Source organism: Rhagoletis zephyria, unplaced genomic scaffold (genome assembly GCF_001687245.7).
Source record: "Rhagoletis zephyria isolate East Lansing unplaced genomic scaffold, Rhagoletis_zephyria_1.1 Rzeph_scaffold_01098, whole genome shotgun sequence".
NCBI lineage: Eukaryota > Metazoa > Arthropoda > Insecta > Diptera > Tephritidae > Rhagoletis > Rhagoletis zephyria.
Genome location: NW_016158182.1, coordinates 128,180 through 147,176, shown reverse-complemented (window position 1 = coordinate 147,176; position 18,997 = coordinate 128,180). Strand labels below are relative to the sequence as shown.

Here is an 18,997-nt window from a genome sequence, read left to right as displayed (position 1 = left end):
ATGTTGTTGCACAACCCTCAATACAAATCGAATTCGATAGCGTAAAAAAAATATTCATATTTTTTTGGACTTATCAAATTTTCTGTGACTACTGTGGACTTAGCAATTTTGCACATCACGGAATAAAACGGGTAGAAATAAAACAAGTATTTAGATCCTTTCAGAAACGGTGCATTTTCAATTTTCCTTGCTTCCTGCACCAAAAACTAAATTGTTCATAAAAAGTGGACTTAGCAACATTTCACTCTAAGCTAGCGATATGCATCCTTGCTGATATGTTAATCAAAATTAGTATAGAATGTCTAAGTTTATAGAAGTCAGTTGGCTTACGCAATTTATCAAGTTTTGGCCAGTAAAGTAATTATGAAAAGGGGCAACTCTTCATCAACTTGCAAGCTACTGCTCTCTAAGTAACTCTCACTCTCTACAACTTTTTCATGCTAATACTCGTTGCTTTGCCATTTGACATCTTCGGAGAAATCTTACAAACTATCAGCATTCTTATAATTTCCTTCCTGCTTAAATATGTATGTAGAGTCTTCCTTTACAACCTACTGTCCGTTCCAGCTTTTAATCTGATTTAACGTGCAAAAAGTTAACGTGAAAACATAAAGTAAAATATATAAAAAATCATTAGGAATCGGCAACGATATGAAAAATGATTAATTTAAGGCTCAAAATAGCCAACGAATGCTATAACAAAAAAAAAGAATAATAACAACCAAAAACAGTAACAACTCCAACCATAAAAAAAAAAACCACCAACAGTTGCAGTGGAAGCACGCGTAAAAGTAGCAGAAGCATTAACAGCAAACAATAACAACACCAACCAGCAACACGCCGTCGTCATCACAGCTGCAGTGGTCGTGGTAGCAGGCGCATACTCTGCACCTGAAGCTTGGAAAAACTGTTGAATACGAGGCCAATGACGTCGCCAACTGCACATAAAATCAATTTAAAGTGAACACGTACATACTACACACCAAGTTAAACTTAAAGGCGAGGCACTGACAACAGCTGGTGCAGGTGTAGTCGCAAACTAGACCAGTAGGCATACAAGTGCAAAGGCAGAGCAGACACAGAGTAGAAGCAGCCGGCGCTATAAAAAGCTTAGGCGTGATAGACTAAGCAGAGATAATTGTGGAAGCAACAGCAGTGATAGTAATCATAAAAATAACAACGCGAAAATAGCTAAAAGCAGTTAGTCTCTTGCTGTGGGACGTTTTACCACCTCTGGCTATTGATTGTTTTGGATCGCTGGCTGGGATATTGCAACTAACGAGTCAAACGAAAAAGAAATAACAATAAAGTAACAACAACAAAGCGTCTAAAGCAAAAGAAGAGGCGGAATATCAAAAGAAACAAACCGCCAAACAACAGCGACAGCTACAGCAGCCGGATTGCAATCTAAAAGACCACTCAACAGCCAGCACTGACGACGACGACGACGACCACAATGAAGCCATCGGATTTGCTGCAATTAACGGAAAGGGTAAATAAAAACTTTATTTAGATATTAGCGTGGGCCGAAAATCGGCTTTTTTAGAATTTTGATTGGTAATAGCAAAAATATGGCTCATTATGCTTTAAAAAAATCTGTGTAAAATTTGGTATTTTTTGGTCAATATCCTAGGCTCGCCCAAGTCCATCAAAGTTCAATATGCTCAAAAAATAAACATTAATAAATTAATTAATTAATACGTTTTTTTGCTAAAATTGCAATAATCTTCGAAAGTATTAGTCCTACATAATTTGGTATATGGACCTTTTTTGTGGAGAATCGAAGTTAGCTAAAAAAATATTTTTATTACTTGATCTTTGATGGACTTGGGCGAGCCAGCCATCCTAGGCCAAAAATGTTCACATTTCCCACAAATTTATTTTAGAGCATAATGAACCATATTTTTGCTATTACCAATCAAAAGTCTAAAAAATCGGATTTTCGGCCCACGCTATTAGATATTACATGCTACATATGTATATAGTAGATTGGGTCGCGAAAACAATTTTTTGTAAATGCTTACTTTGAGAGAAGTTTGGCCTTAAGAATAGCCAAACGTGAAATCTAGTCATAACTTGTTTACTAGTAATCCGATTTCAAGGTATGACATATCGATTAAAAGCAATTTTTAAGCACAATATAAACTTTTAAATCCTACATATTTCAATTTCTATCCGACTCAGCCAAAATTTAGTTACCATAAAATTATGCATGCTATGCATTTTTTCAAGATAAGTACTCAAAAATATATTTTAAACTATCTATTACTACGTATTTGTCAATGTTATTGTGGCTTGTTANATTGACAAATACATAGTTTAGGAAGAGCCTGCCTGAAACTATACAAAAAAGCAAATAAGCAAATGGATGTATAGAATTGACAACAACAACCACGCTGTCGAGTTTAAATAGCGGCAAATCAGCTGCACTTGATAGTAGTTGGTTGAATAAGGAAAATGAATTAGCAACAAGAGTTTACGGGATGTACATAGCTCAGTGGTTAACGCTTCTGACTTTGAACATCGAATTCGCAGGTTCGATTCCTGCTGAAGTCTAGAAAAAAGAAGTCTGATGAGGAGATGTGGTGATCTCCGAAATAGTGCTATAACTCCTACCGCTTAGACTTTGTTGCTTTTTCAATTTTTCCTAATAAACAATCGTGGTACAAAGCTCAATAAAAAAATATTAAAAATATCTATTACTACGTTTATACGCACAGAATAATCGACTTAAATGAAAGCGCATTGACACCGTACACATTTCGCTCTAGTGTCTATACTTACGGCTTTATAGCGGCATCAAAGTAACCGTCTTCAAAAGCAAACAAAATCAGCAGTTTTCATTTGACATTATTATGANGCATTATAAAATCGTGGCAAAGAAAAAGAACGATTATTATTAATCAGCTTTTAAATACTGATGCGATTATTTGGAATTTGAGCGGAACAGCTGATCTCCAATTCGCTTTGAGTGAGAGCGGTGTTTATACACTCTTTCTAACTGTCTGGAGAATTAAACTACCGATTTGAAATGGAGTGTGCGCCAAAACACTTCGCTCTTTCAAAGCGAATTGAAATTCAGTTTACACATATGTTTTGAATCGCGGCGAAATGAATTAAGGCGACTTATGCATGCGTATAAACGTAGTATATCTATCATGATTTAAATCGTTGCAAAAGTAAAATGTTTACAAAAAAAAACTCCATTTTGGCTGTCTTTGCAAATCGACAGGACGAAAATTTGTATGGCTGCGAAATCCAATTTCGATTTACCAAATTTTTCTTTTCCAAATTTTTACCTTTGTATGGAGGCCGACCCGGTCTAATATACAACAGTTATAATTGCATAAATATATCTACTTTCTACAAATATCTATATTTTTGTATAAATCTATGCAAAACAGTTCCATTCAATAGTCAGTTAACTGAGAGCTATTTATAAAATTCTGGTGCAACACAGCGGGCGTAGGTTGTGGCGTGGCAGTAAAATTTTAAATAAGAGCTAAATACGGTTTTGCCTTATACATATAGATATCCGCTTTGTGTGACAACATCAAGGCGCACGCCACAAATCGGAGTAGAAGCTCGGCCAAACACTAACATATGTGTAAGCGCCAATCTATTATTATTATTATTATAAAACACATCGATTAATTTGTTATCGTTTAATCGGGTGAAAATCGATTCTTGAACGAAATTTCATAGAAATTATCGATCACACAGCCTCACAGATTAGGCAACGTTTACCGATTACGATTTTGTATCTCTGCGTCCGAATTCGAAGTGAGAATTTAAAAGATGGCTTGTTTTCGCTTTCTAACCTCAAAAAACCAAAATAAAATATTTAAAAAAACAATGAAGCCAAAAGCCAAAAACTGGGTTTTGGAGGCCTTAGCTTCGTACGCGCCTAGAACTATGCAACATTAGATGCATATGTATGCAACAACGACTACTTAAGACAAATTTGCCCACTTCTCGAATAGCGAATGAAATATTTTTTAGATCCAATTTGGATAGCATCTCTCGTGAAATCTCTAAGCTAAAGGGTTCACAATTAATCAGCCCAATTTATTCTCCGGGAATTTATGTCTCTCGAGAAAGAAATCCTCCAATAATTAACTACCAGGTAGTAGAATTTTCCCCGAAAACTTGGGAGGAGGATACTCGAACCTCGAAAAAGCTGTTTGACACTTTATTGAGAGCTCAACTCCACCATTTAATATAAAAAATCCTCAGGGAATTTTTATTCATGATACGGGGAAAGGGAAAAGAGAGAAAACTCCCAGGGAGTTTCTGTACAGAATCGTCCTGAATAAGAATTTTTTAGAAACTTCTGATAGAAATTGATTTCGAAATGTGTGAAACCAAGGATATTACAAATAATATGTTGGAGACATGAATGAGTTCAGTGTCGAAAAAGTAGTAATGGAATATTTAAAATTTTTACTTACCTTAAGATTGCATTTCATGCTGATAAGATGGACAACCACATTTTTGTAATCATGAAATTTTCAAACTATTCTAATTTGAAAGCTAACACAGAATTTCTTGTGATTTAAAGGTTAATTTCGATATGCAGAAGTCCACTATGCTGCTATTGAGCAATCGTTATCTGAAAAAAAAAATACTTTAATGAGAAAAAGAAAAATAATTGTCATAAAAGCAGACAAAGCAACTTACTTAAAAATATTAAGTGGAAAAATGAAAAAATATTAAAAACAAAAAATCAAAATATTATCATAAAAAACTTCAAAAGTCAGCGTAAAAACGTTTAGCCTAAAATTTTTTTTGTGTCTTTAAATAAATAATTCAAGTATTTTTGGGAGAAGCAGGGTTAAGAAAAATTGTAAATGTATGTATGTACAATATTCTCTCTATTCTACTTTTACGAATTTATAGGAAACGCCCAAGTTTTTTTTTTTTAGATGTAGGGTAATCCAGCAGATAAATCAGCACACAAATTTTAACTTAAAAATATTAAAAAAGTAAAGTTAAAAATAAAACATTTGTATGAACATTAGGCTGCACAAACAAAAAAGTTTTGGTTTTCCGCCGGGATTACAAAATGTATTATATTTGAAGATTTCCACCCAAATATTTCGGAATAATATTAAGATTTACGAGAGCTGCACCGATTTGATAATATGTGCATCCAAAATAGGAGCTTTGTATGAAAAAAAAGTTTCTTAAAGGATTTTTTGAAAAAAAAAAATACCCTCAGATGACAAAACAGTTTAAGCTTAAAAAATCTGCATAAAAATATTAAAAAAAAAAATTCAACGGAATCATAATAATAAGATTTTTGATGCTGTTTTTTACCTTTTTCAAAGATTCTTTTAAGAAAAACTTGAATAACTCAGTAAAAACTATACGGATTTAAACTTATGAGGTATCAGTGGAAAGGAATATTCTCACCCTGACCCATGTACATATGTACATATGCACTTCAGAAATATTTAAAGTTGAAATTTCATTTATTTCATTAGAAATTTAAATTTTGAGACCACTTATTAGCATTTACAAACTAATTTTTTCGCACAAACTTTTAGAAATGCAGATTCGGTTTTTTGTCTTTTCTAGAAATCTTTTAAATTAAATCGGAAATAAATTCGCATAATCTTACGTACGTAGGTTTGCATGTTCACACACACACACACACACATACACCAATATACCCACTAGGCGTAAATTAACTTTGACTGTGAATCACTTTCGTTGGACGCATTTCGGCAATTCAAGTCATTCAAGCTATTCCAGTCACTCACCATATGTACCTATGGCCCTTGTCCCTTAACGTCGTCTGTCCATTCGTATTAAAAGCCACAAACAAATGCGGATTCACGCACAATCAAACAAAAATACATACTCGTACATACATACATACATACATACTTACACTTTGGTTACTTTTCTAATACTCGTACATATCTCGGCAAATGTGATGAATCGCCAGCGAGATCCCCCAAGTGTGCACATCGCCGCCAAGACAGCACCCACAAGAGCAGGCGAACCCCGAACAACCGAAAGCGTTCGCAACATTCCATACACATTTATATGTACATAGTATTGGCATTCTACATACTCGGTGATTGTGTGGGCCATCATGGCGTATACGTAACATTTACAAATTGTGCGTTCACTTCATGCCACCGTTGCGCTGCTTGCTGTTGCGGTTTTTCGGTTGAATAATAGCAAGTCCAAGAGCAAGAAAACGCAATAAACTAGATTATGAGCGCACATATGTACATATGTATACCATATATAATACATACATATATTTTTCATGTATGTATGTATGTATGTGGATTCCCAAGAATCCTTGTTTATTCAGTGTAATGTTCGATTGCGTGTAGCTAAGTATAACAAACGAAACTTCAGCATTTTAGCGACAGCAACTACAACAACCACAATAGCAGCGACAATGCAGTGTACATATACATACATACTTGGAAATGAGCTTTCTTTCCTGCCTTAGTCAAGACAATGCCACTTCGAATGCACAAATATTCATGTAGGGATAGGGATATAGAATAGTGAAATAGTAACAAAACAAACTAGACGACCAAGTTAAAGGGATAAATGTTGCGCTTAGTGTTTTTTCGTCATAGATATCCCTTTACGCCGGCTGCTCATTTGCTCTACAAGGGCGATAAATGGAATCAGCGCAACATTTGTCATCTTTTCCCTTGGTGTTAGCGGCACAATGGTTGAAACACACAAAATTTTTGGGAAAAATAATTTATTTAACACTAAGTTTTTACAATTACAACGAAGAGCAGCGGAATGAAAAACCAACAACCAAAAAGAAATTTAAAGGCAGCCACTTAAATTTTTAAATTATTTTTGTTATCTTATTTGTTAATTAATTTTTTGTTTTTATTTACTCTTTAAATTTATTTATATTATTTAAAAATAATTTTTAGCTTTAATTTGTATAAGCTTCCTATGCATTAGCTGTCCTGTGGTTGAAAATGTAATATTTTTGGAAATAATAATTATCTACTAAGTATTTAAAAATAATTTTATTTTTTTATTTAAAACTAAGTGTTATCTGCCAAAAGTATCGTAATAAATAAACCAACAAATAAAAAGAGATATAAAGGCATTCATTTGAATTTAAAAATTTTGATTTTTTTTAATTGTGTTATAATTAATTTTTTGTCTTTATTCATTCTTAAAACTTTTTTCCATATTTTTGTTTTAATTCTTTTTTAATTTTTGATGGTCTCAAAATCGCTTACACAATTCATAGTTATCAACTAAATATCTTTTAAAAAATTTGCAACTATTTAACTTAAGAGTCGACTTATTTCGCCTATGAATATGCCCAAATACTTCTAATTGCTTATCAGATATGAGCGATTTCAGTGATAGCAATAACGCCCTTTTATAGCATTACAATTTATGTGCGAAAAGTATTTTTACAGCCTATAGTTCGACGCCATTTCGAATAAATATGTCATTGGGAAACTGAATGCACCGAGTGGAAAAAAAACAAAAGCTTAAAATAGCCAAACACTTTTACGTTTGTCGATTTAAAATAATAGTTTCAAACACCATTCACTTTTTCTTTGCCAAAAATTTTGCAAGAAGTAAAATTAAAGCTCCAATAACTTTTCATTGCAAAAGTATGCGCTGGAATATTACTTCAGAAACTCAAATTAAAAGTCATTATTTGGTAGTGAAGTTTGATTTTCGGTATTTAAAAAGAAATGCGAATCGCTTTAACGTTCCATGCCTAAAACCATTAAATAAAGTACATATGTATGTATGTATGTATATGTAGTACTATGGAAATCCCCACGCCATTTCGATGACTTGCAAATAACTCGCATACCTACTTCTAAACTTAGTATATACTTATTTGTACGTATGTATGTATGTACATTAGAGTGGTCCAAAAAAAATAAAGTCAGATTTTAATACCGCCACCCTCTAGGATTGTTCTGAACCGAAAAAATATACCTATATTTTTTTTTTTTTGAAATCACACACAGCGCTCAAAGTTTTCCATGTATTTTATATGCGGAAAAAACAACTTTTCGTATAAATGGTATACAATTCTTGAAAATCAATATTTTTCGAACGGAAAACTGTGGTTCTCTTCAGGAGAGCAATATTAATATCCAATTGTTTATTTAACCCTTTTTTTAATATTAAAGATTTTTTATTGGTCCCCCCATTGCATTTTCTGGGGGTTTTGGAGGACCTTTAAAATATAAAAAATGGTTAAAGAAACAATTCGGTATTAATACTAGGAATCTCCTGAAGATAACCAAAGTTTTCCGATCGAAAAATATTGATTTTCAAGAGTTCTATTTACACTATTTCTACGAAAAGTTGTTTTTTCCCCATAAAAACTACATGGAAAACTTTGAGCGCTTTGAACACTTTTTTCGGTATAGAAACATCGTAGGGAGTGGCGGCCTTAAAATCCCCCCTTATTTTTTCACATACATTTTTGGACCACTTTAATGTACATACATATGTATGTAAATACAAGTCAACATGCATGAGTGTGTACTATACACAGTATATTTCATGCGACTGTCATTGTTTGCATTTCAACGCCCACTCGCATTCCCTTCGCACTTAGTCAATTATCATGCATCACTTATTTCCCTTCAGCCTCATTCCCACATTAAAGCAGCGTACATACATAAATATGTATGTGGGTATGTATCAAGGGTGTTCGTGTTCCGTGTAGTGCAGTCGAACGGAGTTGAAACTCGGGACAAGCTATGCTGATTTATGTGTAATGCAGATTGCGTAATCGTTAAAATTTTCCCTTTCACACTAAACAAAAAATAAAAATAAATGGCAGAGAAAAATAAAGCACAATATTATGTACACTTATAAACGCATACGCTTGCATGTGGTTGACTTTTCTCGGAATACCTACTACACTACTGGTTCTTCATTCTTATTCGGTTCTTAAGCAGAACTAACTGCTAATAAATAAGAAAAAACATAGCTTTGTGTAATTTAAGACCGGTGTTGCAACTAAAAGAAATTTTGAATACAAAAAAAAGGACAAAAGCGAACTAAATGCCCCATGTAGCAGTCAACAGCCAAGAGTCGGTGAAAACCGCAAAACCACTTTAGCGCCAAATGTTTGATCCTGACGAGTGTAACTTTGCCCCTTTCCGACGTACATACATATGTTACTCTGGTCAATCTATGCAAAGTGAATACTTAAAGCTAAGTCACAATTAAAACTAGCTAGTGCATCAGATTCCTGGCCAATCACATTTTATTTTGCACCTGCGATGTTTAAACTGGTCTTAAGGATAAGGCCTATTATCTTAATCTCCTCAGCAAAGTACAGAGGATTAGTATGATCTGCATCAGCGGAGGAATCTGGACAACGCCAAATTATGCTTTAAAATGCCTTTTTGAATTATCATTGAAGATCTAGTGGGTCAGCATATGGCATATCTTGCGGCACTTCGGTTAAGAGAGACAGGGCAAAGGGAATCAAGATTGCAGGGTCACACCCGTATTCTCGAAAAATATAGCTTTTTTCCGGGTTATATAGAACGTTTTGTTGAAATTCGGGTTGCGGATAGAAAGTCCCTACGAGCACTGCCAATTACGTAGTTCGCTTCTGAATTACTTTGGTCAATTACCCCGTTTACACGACTCATCCCTAATTCGATTTGACAATTCATTGTGTTTTTCGTTAAGTTCCTCCCTTTCTTTGTTTTGATTTTTTCTATTCTCTCTTGCTCTGACAGCTGAGTTCGATAAATTTCCGATTAAAAAGTCGTAACTCGCATGGTAATTGGATCTGAATTACCCACAAAATTCGCAGGTAAAATTTTGTATGGCGAATTACGTAAATCGAAGGGTAATTGCGAATGGGGGGGCGAACGACGTGTCGTGGGGACATAGCATTAGCTCTCCGAACTTTGAGCTAAAACATAAGATACGTAGAGTTGTACGTTGAGCTTGAGGGCATTTCTAAGACCAACAACTCTCTACTATCTTTGTAAATCAGTCATGCTCAAAAGACGCCCGCGGGCAATGCCTTTTTAAGCTTTATAAAAACCGGGAAATTTGTTATTTATGCAAGACCAACGCAGATTCAGATTCCTTTTCAAGTCTCTTAGAAAAAATTCAAGGCGAGAGAGAGACTAATTATCATATCCAAGACTATATCTAACTAAGTTTTTGGCAGATATGCTGTTTGTTCCACGTAACTTATTCAAATCACATTTACGTTATTTCAACGCCGCACAGTGCGTAATTTGGGTGATTTAGGGGAAGGAAAATCTAAAATCGAAGTTGGTAAAAAAAAGTTCAGATACGATATGTGTGCGTATAGATGTCTGATATAATAGAAAATCGGTCCCCAATTGTGAGAAGATTACCTGGAAGAATTCTGAGCTTGTGCAAACATGACTGTTTTGACGAACGAAAATCGCCAGTTTCCCGGCCTTTATCAATCAGTAGTCATATCCGTCTCATTTCATAACTAGACTGCAGTCTTGGGTATACTTTGCATTTTACACATTGTAAACTTAATTAAAAACATTATTTTGAAATTTTAGACGTCAACCTTACATATCAATTACGCTCCTTTAGATAAAAAAAGAAAATGGGATTTCGCTTTTTTCATATACGCATATGAATTGTTTGACAGCGTGACATTTGGATCTCTTCAGGAACCTTTAACTGGACATCTGTATATCAAGGGCCAATAATAAGAATTTGCACAAAATTGCACAATTAAAAAAAAGTCGATTTAAAGTCAAACTTTGGTTAAAAAAAATCGGGTTTTTGTGTATTTTTGGTGACAAAATATTAGTCATTGGGATTTTTCTTATTTTGAGGCATGGCAGCTATAAATCTCAAATCAAATCAAATCGACCTTAAGGTGAAGAAACACAAATAGTAATTTAGGTTTTCTTTTTTTTTTGTTTTGAATTTGTATACTTAGTTCTTGTAAAACACTATAGTTAATGCAAAAGGTGAAAACTGTCAGCCAAAATGGTGCGAAGATATTAGAAATCAAATTATATAATTATATTTATATTGTTTGTGAATACATATATTGCTTACTATGTATCTAATACATATCGCAAATATTAACAAAATCAGTTTATAAATACGGGTTTTCAAAATATTTCGACCCCGGCGCCACCTAACGGGTAAATTTTGTGCAAAAATATTCCTGCACATTCAACCAATATACGTGGAAAAAATTACCCAGATTCGACCATGCCTAACAGAGATATATCACTTTTAATTTTTGACTTCCCCCCTGGAAATGCCCATATAATATATTAGTCTTATGGAATCACCCACAGTCTATTAGAAGTACATAACTAAAAAAATATATATTCTAGAGTCAAACTTGTGGGAGCTATGATTTTCCTTCCCCTAAATCGCCGAAATTACGCATTGTGCGCCGGGTATACTGCATGATTGCTATGTGTCCATTTATTCGCATCACTCAATTTTTGTTAATCTTATTTCACTTTAAATTAATAAAGCGAATTTTTCTTAGTATTTAATTCCATTTATGTACATTTTTATCTTTGTACTTCAATTTTATGCCTCACTTTCATTTCCATTACTTTCCACTCTTCAATTTATTACATCTAATATTTTTATCCTTGCACTAGGGTCTCCGTATTTTACTATCTACGTCTGTTTTTCTGTTTTTTCTCCCTACTTTCTAGAAACACATTTACTATGTATGTTGCCCAAAAAAATAAGCAAAATTCAACAGGCGTATGCAGTAGCGAGTTGAGTTGATTCCTTTCATATAACTGATGCTACGTCCGCTAGATGATGTGTACTTGTGGGTGTATGTAGGCATTGTATGTGGTAGTTAATGTACGCGTTTGTTTGTAATTGAAAGTATGAAAACATTCAATTAAGACGCCTAGCAATTTTCGACTTTTTTGCAGCCCACACGCATCCAACACCGCTGCGGCCGGTCTACTTTAGTTGGCTCTGAGCGCATGTACGGTGCTTCCCTTCGTTTTGTGTTTTTCTTCTTTTTTTTTTAACTGTTTTGTGTTTTTCTTCTTTTTTTTTTAACTGTTTAGTGTTGACATTTTTATTACGTTAGTTCATCGGGTAGTTAAGGGTATACGCTTGTGAAGCTTGTTATGTGTTGGTGGTGTAGGTTTAACTGCCGACCGCTGTTTCGTGGGTTCCCCTCGGTGTTTGATGCTGAAGGTGAGTAAGCAAAGAAAAGTTTATGGTGCTTTGCTGCTTGATGCTTGGTTTATAATTGTCATTAATGCTGGTATTACAAGGTATTTGGTTAACAACCAGAATGGCTACTTTCTTGCGAGGGTGCCGAAATCTACGGACCTCAGGACATTCACGAACAGGTTAGAAACATGAGGCAAGGTAAACGCAAACTAGTCCAGTCATGAGTTGATTTTATTCAGCGAAATGAACTATCTAGTGATTGACGCCTAACGAAAAAATTAAAAAAACGACAAATCCTAAGGCAAGTCTAATTGGTAGCGGATTGTGACAAAAGAAAATAGCAAGTTTTGCTTGAAAAAGTGTATCAAATGGTGTTATTAGATACTATAGGCTTCATTCAACAGGATACTATAGAGTAGAGTCCGACCGATTCCAATTTTTTTTTTCAGGTACCGATGCCGATACCGATTAATCGGCTTATGGGGAAAGAATCGGCCGATGCCGATTCCATAAAAAATTACAAATAAATGTATTAATTCATAAAATCAGTTCATTTCACGGAGTTAAAAAAAAACAAAAGAAAAGAAATAATTGAATTAATTGGCTTGTTATGCGACATTACATACACATGTATGTACATACATTAATAATTAATGAAAATGAACTTTGCATGAAAATAATTGTGATTTTTATATTATAACAAGGTGTACACATATATTTGACACCGACTGTACATGTATAAAAGCAATGGCGTCCATCATTAAAATTGAAGAATAAAGGGCAGATGAATGCGATACATTTGACGTGAACAACTGTAAAGTGAAATTTTCGTTTTTCCCTTCTGTCAGCTTTTATATTAAATAATAAAAAAAAATCACTTCAATTACTTTCGTGAATCTTGCTTAAGCTTTAGACTAAAATTTTTGATCCGATGTTATTCGAATTTTTCGCACTCATACAGCTTGCCAAATTATCAGAGAAATTAACGCCCTTTAACCCTGGAAGTGCTTCGCTCTTTTGACCCTCTCTACGGGCTTGTTAGTCGAAATAACTAACACCAACTTTGAATTTAAATAACAAACATATGTACAACAGTTAAAAACGAAAATACATTTCTTGATTTTTAGTTCTTTATATTTTTTAAAACACGTTAACAAAATATTAAATACATATTATTTTCTCCGTAACATATGTAAATAACAAGTAATTTTTAAACAAAAACTTCAATTATCATATAAAAATATATATATATATATATATATATTTCATGATCCAATGATCGGATCTAAACCAGATTAATATGAGACCACTCCGATGCAAAAATAATTATTGAAATCGGTTGACGTGGTCCAAAGTTATGCGGTAACATACATAAAAAACAAAAAAATATATATATATTCCGACGAACTGATAACTTCAGAGAGAGGTACGAAGCGAAACACGAGAAAAATACAATTGCCGTTCAGAGTCGGCGGAAAATTGTAGATCCCTCCCTTTTGTATGACAACATCAAGGCGCACGCCACAATTCGGAGGCCAAACACTATGATATGTGTAAGCGCCAATCTAAAAAAATATTGATTCGTAAGCATTTCTTACCTCTTCTCCTTAAAGAAACTTAAAGCCCGATTATGCAAGACTTAGACTTGATTTGAATTTTTGGTATGCAGTTGTATAGTTTAGGCGATTACAGCGCTAGCAAAGAAGAAGAAGAAGTTGTATAGCTTTCTAAAATCTAGTATAATAAAGTGCAAATTTGAAGTTTCTAAAAAGTCGCGTTGATTTTTGATTTTTTTTTTTCTGACGGTGTTATGCACTCTTTTCCACATAAAAAATTATCTTGTATGGAAGAAAATGCGTGATACCATTAGAAAAAAAATTATCAAAAATCAAAGCGATTTTTTAGAAAACTCAAACCTGCCCTTTTTATACTAGAATTAAATAACCTATAAAACTGAATATCAAAAATTTAAAAATAAAATGCTTGGAATTGGGATGAAAAGTTTGTGGAAATTTTATAATTTTGTTTTTTACAAAGTCAGAAATTTGGATTTATATGGTATTTGTTAGATAAAGAATTATACAGTTATATAAAAATAATGATTTAATGGAAACAAAAGACAAATTGTCAAAATTGGTAACATGTTGAGGAGTCTTGCATAACTGAGCTTTTACAGAAACCAACGCTTAGGAAAACATATAAACATTTTAAAGTCACAATCAATGCGGAAAGAAAATTTCAAAAACAGATACACCAGTTAAGGGCACAAAATTTTTTGCAGAAGCCCAGGAAATTAGTAAATAAATGGCGTTTAATTGAAAATGCGCGCGTGCCCGGATGGTATTTAATACGTTTTTCAGCGCTTAGTTAAGCTAGGGGATATGAGTGCACGAAAACGTCATTTGCGCTACACAACAACTAACCAAGAAATTTGTTGTAGAACATACATATACATATACAAGCATGTAATTTAGGGCGGGTCAATTTGTATGGGAGATATTTTCGACTATGCGAGTATAGCACAGAAGGATTCTACGTGTAATTCTTAGAAAATTTGCAGTAGAAACTATGTGTCTAAAATCAATTTGGAGTTTGCTAAATTGCGAAAATAAATTGCTTAGCATTTTGCTGCAGCGTCGTAAAGAAGTGCTGAAATTTTGTATACAAATATGCTACAAAGGGTTTTTTTAGTATGACGAATCCACTTTTGCACTTGTATTTTTCTTAAAACTTCCACAGTGCAAATTTTTACATTTTCCTCAAATCTATTTTCGCAATTTGGCAAACTTCAAATTGATTTTAGACCCATGATTCCTTTGATAAATTTGCTTAGAATTAGACGTAGAGTTCTCCTATGCTATACGTGCATAGTCAAAGGCAATTGACCCCCCTTAATGTACTTACAATGTGTTTCACAAGATCGGGTACACTTGAAATGAAATTAAGCCTGCAAATGTAAGGTGGAGTTAAAAACAAAAACATCATTGGAACCTTTACTGATATGGACGTTCTCTATAGGTTTTCATATGTTAATCTGATCATTATGGCTGTAGTAATGGTTTAAGTGATCATTTGAATGCATGGCGCATTTACATACATACATATGTAGTTCGGATAATTGGAGAGCAAAGTGCGGTCACATTGACAGGAAGAACTAGATTTATTAAAGTAAAGCGATGGTTTGTGAATAAAAACGGGGAGGACTGAGGGAAACTCTCTCATTAACATCAGAAAGATCCTTAGCGTCCCCTGGTGAACTTTATCGGAACATTCGATCGATCTAATCTAACTGAAAAGATGGCTTTCAAAGGGGATTACTTGAAGGTGCATGACGATTTTTTTTTTAATATTTCAAAGCTACTTTTTCGGACCGCATCGCAACAGGCGCTGTCTTAATTTCGTGTGTATGTTTGTAGTATGAACATCCTTCCGTGTCATTGTTTCAGCGTCAAGAGCAACACGCAATACTCAAAAAAAACAGCAGCACATTTGTAATGGCAGTGGAAAGCAAACAACAATATTTATAACAATAATGCCCGCCAAAAACATTCTGCATACAAACAAGCATCATACAATACGTACATACATACACTACAACCTACATAAATATATATGTATGTATGTACATATGTATCTATACCACAAACAGCAATTATAAGCAAAAGTAACGCGCTATTGCGAAACGTCATCGATGACAACAATCAAGAGTGGGGGTCACATCCATACAAAGACATTTTCGACAGGCAGGGAATTGACAAAATGGTAGCAGGGGCTGCCACTCAAACTGTCAGTGTCGAATGGGCAACAATGATGTGAATACAAAGCGTGTTTGGTTAGGTTGTGTGGCTTTTTAGGGTCTTTACTATTATTGTTGTCGTTAGGTCGCTTACAAAGTTATGCAGTTATAGCTTTTACGATTGTTTGTTCTTTTTTTTTTGTAGTAAAGTGTGATGTTCTTATTGTTACGAGCAATTCATTCAAAGTTCTTCGTTGGAAAATTTCTCAAGTAGATACATATGTATGTTTATTGACGTGGTCTTATTCGCTCATAAGAAAAGTTTGTTGAAGGGGAAAATTTGTTTTCTATTATTAAGTGCCGTTTCAGGAAGCGTTCAAATGGACACACACACAGTGTTAAGTTACAACCGTTTTGTATAAGTATTTATGCCCTCCAGCTAGCCTTTAAACAGTTGAACTTTGTGTCCACCAATTATTAAAATTGCCATCATCTGTACCTGTCGGCTATTTTGGATTAGAAACTGAATTCCAATTCGATTCGACTTTATAAAAGCGACCGATAGAAAAATAATTCTTATGCCCGGTTGCACCAATCAATTTTAAATTTAGCAGCTTGTTAAAATTTAAAATCACACACTTCAGAAAATTTGTAATTTTAAGTTTAAGCAGTCTAATAAGTTTTAAAAGTGATTAGTATAGTATACCGGAGCTTACAAAACAGCTTAGCTTTGTGCAGTCGGGTCTACGTAACGGGAACGATGAATAAATGGATAAAATGTATACTCACATATTTCAGTGAAAAGTTCAAAATACGATTTCTCGGCGAGAATAAAAGATATTTTAACAAACTCAAAGGCATTTTGGAGGGTAAGGGTTATATTTTAAGGTGCCGTAAATGGCTTTGGGAAAAATAATTTTCTGTGATGCTTCATAACCTCAAATATAGGGAAAACAGCTATTTTGGCACTTTAAGGTAAGGCTATTTTTTAAATCGGGCATCGAAAACCTTTTCAGTTTTGAAACCTTGTCGCCCTGTGTTATCTTAACGGCTCGGACAAAGAGTAAAGCGGTGTTAACTAGATTGAGAAGCTCTCAAATCATAGAGAAATGGAGTTTTCGAGGTTCTCGATGAAAACCTTTAAATTTAGTAGTTTAGTGCAAGATAAATATATGAAACGAAAATGATGCAGAAAAAAAAAACTACGACGTTATCCTCGATACGACTAGCAACAAAGTACGATTTGGTGTTTGAAGATCGTAATGTAACAATATGGACTTAGTCAAGGATAAACTGTTTTCTAAATGATTTTTGTTTATATGCTACTGGTGAATTTTTGTAAAAATCATAAAAACTTCACTTTTCCAATTTTCACAGATCCCACCTTAGTGCAATAGTTTCAACAGGAACAAAACACAAGCACTCCGATTTAAATTTTGCAATAACATATGATATCCGCCAATGGTCGCATGGTTATTGCTTTTTCCACTACAATCGTACTTGTCACTTGCACTTGACAGCTGTGACATTACAAATTTCACTCAGAGTTTACACATATACATACATACATATATTGCTCGTAGAGTCTTAGGAGTATTCTTAGGGCCGTTTTCTCAAGTAACCTGTAACTTTAAAGCTCACTTTAGATTTAAAGGTTGCATTAACATGTATGATTGTGTGTAAAGTAAACCATTTTACTATCGGTTTTAAATTGGTTTACAACCAAGAAACATTCACACGTCAAAAACCGATAATAGAAATGCTTAACTTTAGACATAGCTTTATTTCTAATCCAACCTTTAAATATAAAGTGAGCTTTAAAGTTACAGGTTACTTGAGAAAACGGCCCTTAGTGCTTAAAGCATATTAATGCACACATGCATACATACAGATGCATGCATTTTCGGTCATGTTTGCAAAGAGGTCAATTTAGATTGATAGATATTTTTTCAACTATTAGTACATATGTTAGCTTGTATGAACACAGTCAGTTAGTGCATCTTGTCTCCCTTGCGCTTTGCTGTCAAGTTCACAGAATTTCTAAGTTTTTCCCTTTAATAATTGATTTTTTACTAGAGATGTTTCCCATTAAAAGACATGGCAGCGTTGCCGCTTTGGTAATTTTTAATCAGAAATGGTATTTTTTTTATTTTTTTTATCAAATTTGGTAATCTGTTTTTCACTTTGGAAACTTTTTCCATTCTCTCTTACATATTTGTTCAGTAGAGCAGATCCTTACCTCGCATAGGTCAATACAGGCCCGTTCGGATTCCACATTACGAAGGACATTTAATTTCTGTTTAAACTTGAGAGCATCGATGTGAGTTTCTTCTTATAAAAGGACCAACGGATCCTGGAAGTTGCTCCACCGTACATTGGCTCCAGTATGATATGACCAACTGTTAAAAAGTGGCTATTGTTATATCCGTTTCTCGGAAGGTTGTGGGTGGTCGTACCTTTCTTTGCCAATTCGTCAATATGCAGGTGTACCCCGGGCAACTATATGGGTAGAATTCTATGTTCATACGTTCTCGTTAAAAAAAACCTACGGCATCACTTTGTCTATGTGTGAGTGTAAAGCTTTCGGGACCTTTTCGACCAATTGTTGACATAAGTACATTTGGTGATATCTTGGCCGTAACTGGTCGAATGTTGATTTTCAAGTGCTGCAAAGTCTGAGGTTTATTCGCATAAAAACTTAAGTTGCGGGCCTAAATGAGAAGCAAGCATAATATTGTCTGATACAATTGTCAATACATATTTCTTCAATTCAACTTGTAATGGAAAAAATGGCTGCGCATTTCTTACAAACATTGTTGGATTAACATGGCCGCACTGTGCACTGATATGGATTTTTTTTTTGTTCGGAAAAGCACACACGTATACCCACATTTCTGTATGTATTGAACATAAGCTAAATTGTCTAAAAATCACGTGCAGTCGCCAAAGGTCACTTATGTCGTTTAGTTTTTAGGCCAAAGTTTAATAGTGAATGTTGAAAGGACGCTAAGGTTGAATTGATAAATACCAGCGCATGGTTATACCTGCTGTCGAATTTGAAGGAGCTCATAGTTTATGGGCAAATCCGAG

General features: G+C 34.1%; 1 protein-coding gene across 2 annotated transcripts in view; it reads left to right on the top strand.

Moving 5' to 3' along the window:
- Window positions 1-477: 477 nt before the first annotated feature.
- The window catches only part of LOC108362772 (high affinity cationic amino acid transporter 1), a 30,131-nt gene continuing 11,611 nt past the window's right edge, over window positions 478-18,997 (top strand). For both annotated transcript variants that reach the window (XM_017615916.1, XM_017615915.1), the window contains exon 1: window positions 478-1,492. In XM_017615916.1, coding sequence (XP_017471405.1) covers window positions 1,457-1,492 — 36 coding nt within the window. In that variant the 5' untranslated portion in view covers window positions 478-1,456. The remainder of the gene's footprint in view (window positions 1,493-18,997) is intronic.